The following is a 14,359-nucleotide window of genomic DNA, read 5'->3' as shown; positions in this document are numbered from 1 at the left end:
TTAGACGGAGCCCTCTCAAACCGGAAGTCCTAAATTTGCCGATTAGACGGAGCCAAATATAATTTTATTCTGAAGGCAACCGGATAACTTAAATTTGCTAGCTCTCAAACAGGAAATTTTAAATTTGCTCATTAGACGGAGCCCTCTCAAACCGGAAGTCCTAAATTTGCCGATTAGACGGAGCCGTGGCAGCACACACACATGCAGCAGCAAAGAAAACAACACGGGAAGGAGGACAGAACAACACAGCTCTTTTCACCGTGCCGTGGCACATTAAATTAAAAGGTTTGTACACGTTTATACCTACATAGCGAAGTCATTATCTACCATCAAGAAGTCCCCGTTTGATTTGAACGTTTGACTCACTGGCTACCGTGGGTGTGTATGGATCAGATCTAGTGTGTTGCTAGGGTGTGTTGCTACTTTGCTAGCCTAGACCAGAACTAAACTTTCCACGGGTGTTTCGTTAATTATAAAGAGTTAGTGATACTGTTAAGATTCGATTAGTTCCGATTAGTTCATTTGTTTTGTTACAAACTCTTCCATAGCCATTAGCCATGTTTGTGGTGTGATTGTGGTATGAGGGGAAAGACTACAGAGTACTATGGACTTTGCAGAGACTTAAAGCGGGGATGACACGCCCCTCGGGAAGCTATTAAGGCTATTAACGCTAGCATCTAGATTGTGACGTACTTACGGGCCAGCTCAATTTGACCAATAAAATTGATCTTGTATCTGGTCTAAATGTCAGAGCGGCTCTGGGCTCTGCGAGTTAGCGTTCCTGGTGGCTATCAACTCATGCTAGTGGTTTTGAGGCCACCTTCAGCCTCATAGCTGGGTAAAAGTTTGGTGGAAAAATTACTTTTTTGCTACAAAAAACTCGCCAGAATGACACCGAGTTGACGTCCAAGTTTTAGGGAAAACTGTTGCATAATCGCAATTCCGCGCGACGGGCTCCATCGTACCCATCTTGTCTATCTGTCTCCCCCCCGCTGACACGCCCTCAGCCGGCTAAGTGCTGAACAGGGCTCACGGAGCCCTGGAGCTTCACGTAACGTTACCACTGCCAGGCTGTGACTACTCTAGCAAAACTGCGCCGGCCTCTCCACCTCTCTCTCACACACACACACACACACACACACACACACACACACACACACACACACACACACACACACACACACACACACACACACACACACACACTCTCACTCACTCACTCACTCACTCACTCACTCACTCACTCACTCACTCACTCACTCACTCACTCACTCACTCACTCACTCACTCACTCACTCACTCACTCACACACACACACACACACACACACACACCGATATAGGGGCGGTCTCTCTCTCTCTCTCACACACACACACACCAAGTTGATTCTATCGGTATGTTTTAGCCTGTGTGTATAGCTGTTGTGAACGCGAAGAGTTGTGTTTATTATTTACCAAGAAGAGCATCGGCTCTATCCGTCATCCATTGCAACTGCAAGACGGCGAGACGCGGTGTGTGTGTGAGAGAGAGAGAGAGAGAGAGAGAGAGAGAGAGAGACTATAGCTGGCCTGCTGCAGGGCAGGCAGTGAAGGTTCCTTCCTTCCTTGTGTTTGCAACATGGGGCTGCATGAATGAATGAGTGACAGCTCGTTACGTCTAATGCTCTACTGAATGAAGTGGAGGCTTTCCCAGCTATAGCCCTGTACCAAGCAGTTTTAGAGAAAATATTTTTATTTTTAAGACTGTGACCGCGGGTGACTATACCATTAAAAAACAACCGCTGTTCTGGTACGGCAGACTAGCCTGCTAGCCCCATAATGCGCCCTCTCCCTCTGCTACAGAATGAGCGGAGGGAGAGGGCACATATGGGACATATGCATACCTGCATGAATGGGACATGGGGATCCGTAATCATCATGAATTGGGGCCGACACGGTTACTTACAGTGACTCATAATACCCAATTACGGATTACCCATACAATGTTTTTCACTCGTGAATTCTGTAGACAGTCTTGCCTACGTCAATTCCAAGGACAGGGCAGAGAGCGATCGGCTCGACTATAATGAATAAATTGGACAGAGCAGCAGTAATTGGAATAAATAAATGCATGTTGTCTTGTGTTCTTATCTTCTCGGGGCTATTGTTAATGCATGTTCAAAATCAATCAGCAATTTGACCTAAATATTCCCATTTCATATTTATATTATGGCGACGAGTAGTCACTCATGACGGACAATCTGACATAATATAGGCAATGAAACGGTCAGTAAAGTGGAATGAATCACAGCATTATATCGCCCCTTGCTGCAGAACAAAGCAGACATTTTAATACTGTATTGAATAGTTTTTGTGCTTGTTACAGTTCTACAAAGTACAAACTATTAATTTAATACAGTTTTCGGACTCGGTGAGTTGTCTCCCTCTGAGACCCTAAAGAGAGAGAGAGAGAGAGAGATATACGGAGGGAGAAAAAAAAAAAAACCACCCCCACCTCCTCTCGCAATCTCCCCGTTCTGAAGTGCCTTGTGTCCCGGCCAGAGTTCAAGGCTTACCGCGGCCCGCGATTCTCATGAATTCATTATGCATAAACAAACATTTCACATGTTCAAACAATGTTGTGTGTGTGTGTGTGTGTGTGTGTGTGTGTGTGTGTGTGTCTGCGTGTGTGTGTGTGTGTGTGTGTGTGTGTGAGAGAGAGAGAGAGAGAGAGAGAGAGAGAGAGGCGTCCCCCGTGTGTGCTTGTGCAGCCTGCACGAACCCGGCGGTGAGAGCCTGAGAGGGGGCTCAGACGGACTAGTCACGCGAAATTGCGATTATGTAACAGTTTACCCTAAAACGTACACGTCAACTCAATGTCATTGTAAGGAATAAATAAAAGCAATAAAATATTTTTTTAATGATATTTTCACCTAGTATGACGCAAAAGGTTACCTCAAAACCACTAGCCTTTACTGCGCTAGCCACTCAGCTCGGCTAGATGCTAGGTCACGTCAGAGCCTGAGATATAGTCACGTGTCGTTTGAAACTGTTTTCATTCAGACCACGTGATGTACCTTATCAGCAATGTTAATCTCGGGCTTTGACACTCCCCCTTTTAAAAAAAAAGTGTTTGACATTGTTATGTTTGTGTTATTGCTTTATTGTACTGTGAAAATGTTAAGTCAGTTGCAGGGCAGTAGTAAGAGTGAGGACAGTACAGTATTAGTATAGGATGGATGTTTGAGTATTGATTTTGAAGTGGATTTGTTCTGGCTAAGGCTATATTTTATGTGTGTGTTTGACTGTCTGGTTCAGGCTCAGATAGGAGCAGACCTTCCACCCACGAGGCAGAATAATCCTCAAGGTCTGTGGAATCATTGGCAGTCTACCCATTGATTCTAGAAAGGGGAGATGTGGTGTGATTGTGGTATGAGGGGAAAGACTACAGAGTCGAGAGGTGATGACATGACAGGTTGTTTACATGTTATGAGACAGTTAATAAATACTATCCACGTTAAGTACAGTCGGACTCACGCATATGTTATTCACTAACACGACAGTTGTGTTGCTACTTGTTGCTTTTTTGTTGCAAGCCAATCTTTCCAATTTGTATAGTGTTTCTTTTTTAAATGCTGCTTAAAAGGTGCCTTTGCCTTGAGGATAGCGGCGGGTGCATAAGGCTAGGGAAGGCTTAGCCTTCCCAAAAATGATGCTGGGTATTTTTTTAAATATATATAATATATGTGCGCAGCATTATAGAAGGCTATTGTGTTTGTGTGTGTGTTGTCGCTGCCCCTGGTGATCGCTGATCGGATATAGGCTATACACTATACAGCAACTGGCCTAATCAGCATATGATTGACTACTATTGGTATGTCTGTAAACCTCGTCCTTCCAGTCGCTTTGTAGCAAAGAGTAGCGCGCGCTGGTTTGTTTTGGGAAACAGCAAAACGCAAAATGTCTTTTTCAAGGCAAAGATAAAGTAGCCTAATTCAGAAGAAGAAGCTGTGAGTCGGCTGTCTGACACGTTCAGCGGAGTGACTGCTGTCTCTGTGCCGTCTGTAGAGCCATGAGCCGCGACTCCCGGAGGGGCAGCAACACCGCCGGGTAATCTACACTGACTGACTCGAGACTTGAGAAAAAGACGTCCAAAAGTCGTTGTCTGTGTATAGGCTAATTCATTGGTAAAAGTATGCTAAATAACTCATTTTTAGACCATCTGGGAAATAAATAAATAAAAAAATCCGCGGCGGCGGCCTCGCTCCGCTCGGCCGCGAGAGTCCCCCCCCCCAACGCAATTCTATAGCCTACCCAAAGGTAAAACGCACCCGCCGCCTATGTCAATATGTGTTTGATAAATGAGAGGATGGACTACAGGGATGCGATGCAGTTACGGGATGTTTCTGTAAAATTACTACTGGGATGTGATAAATTGTACATTACGTGTTTTTTTCCCACATCTCCCATGTGTCTACATATCGTTGCTGTCAGGCAGAAGCGTGTGTAAGCGTGTGTCCATATTAAGCTTTTGTAAATTAATTTCCTACTTTGTCAGTGTTGTACAAAAAATAGCAGATCTGAAAGCTCTCAATGTGTCACGATGTGACGTGTTGTGAGCTTGTTGATCGGCTGTAAAAGTAATAACAGAACTATTGTGGAGATGCACTGTTTCCACCTGTCAGTGATTTTTTTTTAATATATATTTTTATCCCACGATTTTGTAACACATTTTTCACCCCTGTGCCAATCATCTACTGTGATCCTGGGCTCTACACACCCTCCGCCAACCTGGGGAGAGCAACGGACTTAACTCATGCTCCCTTCATGCCTGAGTGTCCAAGTTGCTCCTTTACACCTGACAGGGGGGAGTTTCCCTGGTTGGACGTAGCGCATGGAAGGAACACGTTATTCCAACCAGTTCCTTTCCCCTCCATCAGGCGCCCCAGCTGGCCAGGGGGAGGCAGTTTAGAGACCAGGATTACTGCATGTTTTTGTGAGGGTATCTACCCTAGGGGACACGGGGAGAACATGCAAACTCCACACAGAAAGGCCCTTTCGCCAACCCCGCCTTCGGGTTCACCTGTCAGTGATATACAGTATTGTGTACACAAAACATATTTTTCAATTTGCCACAGGTCTGCATGATCCAAGAATGCAACCAAGAGTTGACACTTTTGAAACTTTGGCCATGAGAATGTCCTTTCTGGTACACATCTCTCACAAACATGCATACATACTGTATGCAGTCTTCTGAGTTCGCTACTTGGGTGTGGGCGTGTGGCGCACTAATTTACATTACTGATGGTCATCTGGCAATTCTACGTGGCTGGGTGTCACTATTTGGTACATTAACCTGTGTTTTCTGTTCAGATTGAACTTGCTGTGCCACATGATGTGCAACCAATTGCCACACCTCCACCCCCCATGGATGAAGAAGAAATTCCACCACCCATAGACGAAGGAACGTCAACACCTTCCATGGAGGTCCGAATGGCACCTGTGGCTCAGATGCAAGTCATGCCCCAAAGTCTGCATATCATTCCACAATTTGTAAGTTCCACTTTTAAGACTTGGGTGTAACTTTTTATTTAATCAACACTGAAGAGTAATAAACAATATCTGCAATGTGGTCCCTTCTTTCAATTTCCTCAGAATATTCTCCAGGTTCTCATAAGCGCGACTGAAGGCCAGCTGATCCTGGCGACCCTTGATGCAAAGAGCCTGGATGCGAGGAACCCATCCATAACTATTATACAGAGACGTTGCCTCGTCCGTATTTTGTGTTCTCACATCACAGAGAAGTTTGGAGAATGGTACTTAAACACACACACACACACACACACACACACACACACTCATGCAAACACTAGTTTGAAATAGGTATATGAATCTTCTTTCAGGGGAAAGATATGATGGGACAAGTCTTGACATTTACCTATATTTGTATTAAGTATAAAAGTAATTAGTGACTTGAAAGTAGTGTCTGAGGTGAAATGCAAATAAAGTAGTCGTATGATCAAATTATTATTTAAAGACGGACTACTTGACTATTTGTATAGCACCTTTCATGACATGAAATGCAGCTCAAAGTGCTTTGCAGAGCAATGGAGAAAAAAAGAAGAAAAGCAAGGCAGTAATGTAATGCAATACAGTGAGGACATGATAAGATCAATTAAAAGCAATGTTGTAGAAGTGGGTCTTGAGCTGTGCTTTAAAAATGTCTACAGAGGCTGCCTGTCGAAGGTACAGTGGGAGTTTGTTCCATGCCGTCGGCCCGTAGAAGCAAAAAAGCTGCTTCCCCGTATTTTTTAGTTGCCATTTTCTTAGGCAAAGCGAGCAGGCCAGCAGTGGAAGACCTTAGGGGGCGGTTTGGGACATATTTAGGCAGGCAGTCATGTAGGTAGGAAGGTGTGAGACCATTGAGAGCTTTATACACAAGTAAAATTTTAAAATCAATCCTAAAAACAACCGGAAGCCAGTGCAGTGAAGCCAAAACTGGAGTAATATGTTCTCTCATCTTAGTTCTAGTTAAAACTCTGGCTGCTGCATTTTGGTATGCTTGGTAAGTTGTAATCTGTCAGTTGTTTTCTTAGGCAGTCCAGAAAAAAGTGCATTGCAGTAGTCAAGCCAAGAAAAAACAAAGGCGTGGATTAGCGTTTTTGCATCGTCCAAAGACAAATAGGCTCTGATTCGTGCAATATTTCTAAGGTGAAAAAAGGCAATCTTGGTAACATGATTAATGTGTGAATTAAAATTCAATTCAGAATCAATAAAGACTGATGTTAAAATACAGCAGCGTAGACCTGCCCTTTATGTTCCATTCCTATAATAACTGATGTTAAAATACAGCAGCGTAGACTTTCCCTTTGTGTTCCATTCCTATAATAACTGATGTTAAAATACAGCAGCGTAGACCTGCCCTTTGTGTTCCATTGCTATAATAACTGATGTTAAAATACAGCAGCGTAGACCTGCCCTTTATGTTCCATTGCTATAATAACTGATGTTAAAATACAGCAGCGTAGACCTGCCCTTTGTGTTCCATTCCTATAATAACTAGGGCCGGGACAAATTGCGATTCATTTAGATGAATTAACTACAGAAAAATGAATCGCGATTACCTACAGATAAATAATCGCACCTTTTTTTTCACCGCGGAACGTTTCTCACTGGGAGCTTTTCTATAGTACTGAAAACTGGAAATAATAAAAAGTCACCCCATTTTGTGTTGCCTAGAACTGGAGGTCTGACAAAAAACAGTAACAATATGAAGTAAGTACAGCTTTGTGATGTGACTGAGATGTACTTGTTACTGTTACTACATTTTTTTTCAGACCTCCAGTTCTAGGCAACACAGAATGGGGTGACTTTTTATTATTATTTCCACAACAGGTATATTAATGACAGTAAAATGTTGAAAATGAGTGGTATCCTGTAGTCACTATTCATTGATTCACTGGGATACCAAAAAAACATTAAAAAAAAAGGTTTCTCGCTGTTCTCAGGTTGAATATTGATATGTGATTAAAATGCGATTAATCTAGATTAATTAACTACAAAGCCTCTGATTAATTAGATTAATTTTTTTAATCGAGTCCCAGCTCCATTCCTATAATAACTGATGTTAAAATACAGCAGCGTAGACCTTCCCTTTATGTTCCATTACTATAATAGCTGATGTTAAAATACAGCAGCGTAGACCTGCCCTTTGTGTTCCATTCCTATAATAACCGATGTTAAAATACAGCAGCGTAGACCTGCCCTTTGTGTTCCATTCCTATAATAACTGATGTTAAAATACAGCAGCGTAGACCTGCCCTTTATGTTCCATTCCTATAATAACTGATGTTAAAATAGAACCTTTTAAACTGATGTGTCTCTTCAAGGACCTCCATAATAACTGTTATTAAAATCCATTCCTAATTCAATAATTCTGCTGCTCTGACAAAACTCAGTCTAATCACTAATCAGCTCAACTGATGATATTTATAACGTGATTAATCCCTTCTCGAATCTTCTACTAACGTCTAGCTGTGCTGTCGTGCTCATTTCAGCACGGCTGGAGAGCCTGTTTCAACCAATTGCTTATTGATCAGCTATAGTTGAGCCTCCTCTGTGTGTCAGTACCTCTGTGTGTCCACCAGAGGGGGCTCAATTACCACCAGAGGTTCTAGTACCAGTGGCTGGGAACCTCTGGTGTAAAGTAACATTTACTGGAGTTCTTTAGTAACATTTTGAGTTATTTGTACTTTACTCAAGTATTTCCAATTTCCAGTACTTCTACTCCACTACATGTCAGGAATATTATACTGTTATTTTATACTAGAATAACAGCAGTATAATATTAGGTAAAGGTAAGGTACATTTTATTGATAAAGCGCCTTTCAAAACAAATGTCACAAGGTGCTTTACAATAAATAAAATGAAATAAAACAAGAGCAACACATTGATCAACAATAAAACTAAAACACAATGACAGAGTAATAATACAAAAGAAAAAATATATATAAACATGCAGTACCATATAGACAATATTACAGACAAAAGTGCTTTTGAAACAAATGGGTTTTTAGCAGCTTTTTGAACATCTCGACAGATTCTGCCCTCCTTAAGAAAGGGGTAATTCATTCCATAGGGTAGGGGCTACAACTTCAAAAGCTCTATCGCCTTTAGTTCTTAGTCTTGTATTGGGAACTTACCTGAAGACCTCAGTGTTCTCACATTTGCTTTGGGGGATAATAATTCAGTCATGTACATAGGAGACAGCCCATGGAGAGCTTTAAAAGTGATTAATACAATTTTAAAAACAATTCTGCAGTCAATTGGAAGCCAGTGTAAAGCAGCAAGCACAGGGGTGATATGAGTCCTTCTAAAAGTGTTCGTTAAAAGTCTATGATCAGAGGGTTTAAATGCAAAATACAGCTGGGTGACATCAGCATAACAGTGGTAAGACAAAAATGACCGATTAAAACACCAAGTGGAAGCATGTATAAAGACAATAAAATGGGACCAAGAAAAAATATTACATAATTTTATAACTAGGGATGTCCCGATACCACAATTTCTGTGTTAGGCGATACCGAATACCGATACCAGAGAATAATATTTATAATTGTTTTACTTTATTTTATTGTATTGTTTTTAGCAGACTCCTCAGTCAAACGTGCACTTGCAGTTTAGGGCAACTCCAAAGCAAACTCCACATGTCCCAACATTCTATTTTAACCATTCTATTTACTTTGCCAGAAATCTCTTAGAATCAGCCTCAGGTCGAAATGGAGTTATTTAAGGGCATTTGAGGTGCGCTATTGTGGTACCAAGAGGTCCAGGCAGGCATAGTCGAAGACACCTTGTTCCCAAGTAGGCCGGCCGCTGGCCCACAGGTCTGGTCTGTGTAAATGTGATTAGCCCATTCTGACCTGAGAGATCAGATTATTAAAAAAATGTCTTCTACATCCTGACAGTTTTCTGAAAAAGCCTATGTTTCTATGTCAGTCGTTCTTTAGATTTTTCTAAAAAAATAAATAGCAGACCTACAAGACCTGCATGTCTACAGACAGTAGACATGCACGTCTGGCCCAATCAACTGTGTGTGTGTGTGTGTGTGTGTGTGTGTGTGTGTGTGTGTGTGTGTGTGTGTGTGTGTGTGTGTGTGTGTGTGTGTGTGTGTGTGTGTGTGTGTGTGTGTGTGTGTGTGTGTGTGTGTGTGTGCGCGCGCGCGCACGTGCATCTTATAGGCTGTCTGCAAACAGCAACGCATCGTTACAGAGTGTACCTGCTTTTGTTTAACAGCTGATGGGAGGGGAGGGGAGGGGAGGAGAGGGGAGGGGAGGGGAGGCGCACCCAAGCCAAGCATTGCAGAACAAGCACTTGCATGTTAGCTGTGGTTGTATGTGAGGATTACTACCTCGTTTGACAGCAGTGGAGTCTGCCTGCCTGCCTGCCTGCCTGTCTGTCTGTCTGCCTGACTGTCTGTGTGCTGGCATTGTGACAGTATGAGCTAGCTACAGTGCTTATCAACCTTTTTTTTTAATTGTGAAAATGTGGCACAAATCTTTGTATATACTGGTATATTTTTTCAGAGGGAACATTTCTAACTCAAATCTTTGCTTCTGGGAGGTCCCAGTATAACAACACATGGTCAAATGGGGGTCTGGGAGGTCCCAGTAACAACACATGGTCAGATGGGGTTTTATCTAAACTTTGGCCATGAGAATGTCCTTTCTGGTACACATCTCTCACAAACATGCATACATACTGTATGCAGTCTTCTGAGTTCGCTACTTGGGTCTGCATATCATTCCACAATTTGTAAGTTCCACTTTTAAGACTTGGGTGTAACTTTTTATTTAATCAACACTGAAGAGTAATAAACAATATCTGCAATGTGGTCCCTTCTTTCAATTTCCTCAGAATATTCTCCAGGTTCTCATAAGCGCGACTGAAGGCCAGCTGATCCTGGCGACCCTTGATGCAAAGAGCCTGGATGCGAGGAACCCATCCATAACTATTATACAGAGACGTTGCCTCGTCCGTATTTTGTGTTCTCACATCACAGAGAAGTTTGGAGAATGGTACTTAAACACACACACACACACACACACACACACACACACACACTCATGCAAACACTAGTTTGAAATTGGTATATGAATCTTCTTTCAGGGGAAAGATATGATGGGACAAGTCTTGACATTTACCTATATTTGTATTAAGTATAAAAGTAATTAGTGACTTGAAAGTAGTGTCTGAGGTGAAATGCAAATAAAGTAGTCGTATGATCAAATGATTATTTAAAGACAGACTACCAACATAAACATGCACAAAACACCAAAACACATGTTTAGTGTTTTTTGTTATGATCCCTATTAGCTCCAGAAAATGCTACAGCCATTATACTGGAGTGCGTGACATGTTTTAGCAGTACTATCTAGTTTGACTCTGCTGGTAATTTAGTTTTTTTTTCTCCTGTGTTTACAGCCTTGCCTCCGAGACCAAACAGGCAATGGCCAGTAATTTGATTCAGGCATTTCCCTGCTTGAAAGATGACTCAAGAAGTGGCTTTGTGAGTAATTCACATTTTGTAAAGGGATTGATGCTAAAGTTATTTGGACACAAGAGTACTGGACGACTTTATATGGCCAATGTACAGAAAAACCCTGTTCCGGCCACGTCTTCTGGCCACTGTTAAAATTAAAATGTGCCTCATCTCTGTTCATTCAAGAGTTTAATTTCTTTACAGGGACTCTGGTTTACCACAGGACAGGGGAAATTAACAGCCACTGGTTTCATCGAAGACAGAGTCAAATACGTAAGAAAGGCATTAACAGCGTCAGAAACGAACACAGCCGACACCACCACAACCACCACCAACCAGTGTTGCCAACTCTCCAGTAACGGAAGTAGCTAGTGGCTCCTCGAAAAGTCGCCAAAAGTCGCCAGGGGTGGGATATGCACTGCATCCGAGTGTGTATTTTATTTTTTACTAGCAGACTAAACTGAGCTGCCAGTGCTTCCTCCTTTCTTGCTCTGTCGAGCTCGAGGGGCGCGTTCGGAAATACCGCACCGGAGCGCACTCGCCTAGGCAGAGCAAGAAAGGAGGAAGCACTGGTAGACAGTCTGTGCAGTGTGCACATAACCGAGCCGAGGAAGCCACTGAGCCTGCTGTGACCTGTGAGCCAGACCAGACGCGCCGACCACTTTTAGTTTTGCCAATTTCGCGGATTTGAGGCTGAGAAAAAAAAAAAAAAGATTTTATCTCTGGCGCATATCTGGCGCCTGTCAACACGATTTGTCCCCAATTCACCAGGGGAAAAAAGCTAGATTTCTCGCCAGAAGCTTTTCACTAATTCAGTCGCTAGGGGGGTCTGGAAAGAAGCTAAATATGACGACAAATCCGCTAAGTTGGCAACACTGCCACCAACCAATGAACTTGCCGTTCGTCAGACGTGCATACCAGGTAATTGTTGTAACTGAATATATTGAAGCAATGAATAGAGCCACATAATTTAGTGATTGGTATTTGGTAATATCCTTGTGTACTTTAATAGAAAGTACCATATCCTGTTTTTTTTTATTAAGATTGCACAGGACTTTGAGATCCTGCATGGAGAGGCTGCACCCAAACCTTTTGAGACCTGGCTGCCTGTTTATGCAGAGAAAATCTTGGACCTGGCCAGAAGAGAAGGGAAGCTCCTCTACATGTTGGATGGATTAACACCTGGTACTATATTGTTATATTATACAGCAGACAATGCAAATTTACATTTAGCAGGTGTTTGTTTTTGCTACTAAATGACAATCATTCATGTGCCATTCCACATATTGATGCATATAAAATTGTGTTCCTACAGATGTTTTGGGGGAACTTGCCCTGTCCCAGTTACCAGCACTGCTTCCACCAACCGTCTATAAACATAACAAGAAAACCATTCGGCACACCATCCAGGAGTCCAAGTTGGCGTTTATAGACCATCAGCCTGTAAGTCCCTCTGCATTTCTAAAGGAAATGTTACTCATTTAACCACTTGAACCCAGCAGCCATATTCTGGGGGGGGGGGGTTAGGGTTAGGGTTAGGTGCTATTGACCAACAATAGCACATCTGCTAGGAGGAAGCCATGCAAGGCACCTACCTGCTCATCGGGAGTAATTAGGGGTTCAGAGTCTTGCTCAGGGACACTTCGACCCAACCGTTTGGCTAGCCCGGGATCAAACTGGGAAATTTCTGACATTGTGAGCTGGTAGATCAGATATTTTTGGTCTAGATGGGAAAACGGTGGTGCAGAGCCTGGCTGCTTGTTATAGAATTATTCCGAAAATGAATTTCTCAACATGCCATATCAGCCACTGCAATCAGTGAACGCCATTGTCTTGCTTACTCTTTGTATGTCGACAATCTTACTTTGGTTGATGTATATAATATGCCTTTTGTTTATTTCTTGCTCAGGTTGGAACATACATGGTGGAGTACGTCCAGCAAGCAAGGGCATCAACAGAGTACCCCTATGTCCTGTCGCTGGGTAACAACGTTCGAAAGTCATCCCAGGTGTTCGTCATTCTGGCTGGGGAGGCGTTGGAACAAAACACATTGCTGCAGGCGGTCGATGTCTGTTTCATATATGTTTAATATCCATTACCTGAAACAGTGTGCTCCTGTTTGGGAATTCCTTCAAAATGCTGTCTATGGACCAGTAAGACGCGCAAACGCGGGAAGCGAACGCAGCTCGTACATATTTGGGTTTTGGACGTATAGCTGCTTTGGGGACTCCTTATATGGTTATGGTCACGCTTTTGTGCTCCATATATGGGCACAAAAGCGGGACAGACACACAGACAGACAGACACACAGACATGATCTGCTAGGTCTCATAGTAAGTGCTCACTGCGTTCGCAAATAGCAGGACAGGAATCCAAACCCGTGACTTTTTTGCGTTCATCGCACAACAAATAGACTTGGACGTTTATGTAATGTCTAATTGAGCGATGTAATGTTTTGGATGTCCTCTCTCGCTGCCCAGGTGGATGGGCAGGGGAAGCTGTTGATGTGGAGGATCTGGTGAGTTGCGTGTGTATTTGTGCTGAAGGTGACATTATTGCACTGTTCTAAGTGTTCATTTTATACATCATGTTATAGCACTTTAAGTGTTGTTCAAACAGATTGCACTGTATATTTGGAATGAGCAAATTATGCTGAAGGTGAGGTTTTTGCACTGTTTAGACACTGTTATGCTTGAAGCATATTGAAAAAGCTACCTATTAATGAAGCACCTTATTAATACTAAAATAAATATTTTTTCCTACATTTCCAGCATTGTTTTAAGTGTTATTTTTTTGCATGACCAAATATAGGATGCATTTTAAAGGGTGTAATCTTAAACAACTGTAACTGAATCTGAATATTGATAATATATGATTTACCCAGCATTTGGGTTAAAATATAATGTACATTTGCATAGTATTTTACACAATTCATAGGGTAGAATTCACCCAGGGCTTTAATTAATTTTACCCAATATGTGGATTAAATGTGCATAGTATTTTACACAATTCATAGGGTAGATTTCACCCAGGGCTGTAATTGATTTTACCCAATATGTGGATAGTATTTTACACAATTCATAGGGTAGAATTTACCCAGGGCTTTAATTAATTTTACCCAATATTTGGATTAAATGTTTAATTATATGGTTGGGTTAAAATAAACGACACATCTAGTTGGGTAAAATTAACTACTACAGTGTTGGTCCACTATTTATGAAGTGGTTGGGTAAATAATTACGCAAGTTGGATTATTTTTTACTAGGAGTTCATTCCATCCACTCTTTTGGATCCACATCTTGAATAGAGTTCCAGAACATTGATTTTAGCATTGGTTGCA

General features: G+C 42.1%; 1 protein-coding gene across 2 annotated transcripts; it reads left to right on the top strand.

Moving 5' to 3' along the window:
* Positions 1–178: 178 nt before the first annotated feature.
* On the top strand, positions 179–13,734 carry LOC308327179 (uncharacterized protein). Of its 2 annotated transcripts, none has more exons than XR_013965170.1 (9): positions 179–285; positions 5,352–5,531; positions 5,634–5,794; positions 10,395–10,555; positions 10,962–11,046; positions 11,224–11,940; positions 12,063–12,204; positions 12,430–12,462; positions 12,929–13,734. XR_013965170.1 is itself a non-coding variant. In XM_080780396.1 (9 exons), the coding sequence occupies exons 6-9, from the start codon at positions 11,866–11,868 to the stop codon at positions 13,106–13,108; spliced, it is 525 nt and encodes a 174-aa protein (XP_080636522.1). In that variant the 5' UTR covers positions 179–285; positions 5,352–5,531; positions 5,634–5,794; positions 10,395–10,555; positions 10,962–11,046; positions 11,224–11,865; the 3' UTR covers positions 13,109–13,734. The 2 variants fall into 2 exon arrangements, 1 of the variants encoding a protein (XP_080636522.1); XM_080780396.1 differs by having other exon boundaries at positions 12,335–12,462.
* Positions 13,735–14,359: the final 625 nt, after the last annotated feature.

The sequence above is a fragment of the Protomyctophum bolini genome (genome assembly GCF_963924005.1).
Source record: "Protomyctophum bolini genome assembly, chromosome: 13".
Taxonomy (NCBI): domain Eukaryota; kingdom Metazoa; phylum Chordata; class Actinopteri; order Myctophiformes; family Myctophidae; genus Protomyctophum; species Protomyctophum bolini.
This window is presented reverse-complemented; position numbering and strand designations above follow the sequence as displayed.

Coding starts and splice junctions, on each gene's coding strand:
- LOC308327179 (XM_080780396.1), top strand. CDS start 11,866: ATGACGACAAATCCGCTAAGTTGGCAACACTGCCACCAACCAATGAAC. Junction 12,205..12,334: donor GTTGGATGGATTAACACCTG/GTACTATATTGT, acceptor GTGTTCCTACAG/ATGTTTTGGGGGAACTTGCC. Junction 12,463..12,928: donor CGTTTATAGACCATCAGCCT/GTAAGTCCCTCT, acceptor TTTCTTGCTCAG/GTTGGAACATACATGGTGGA.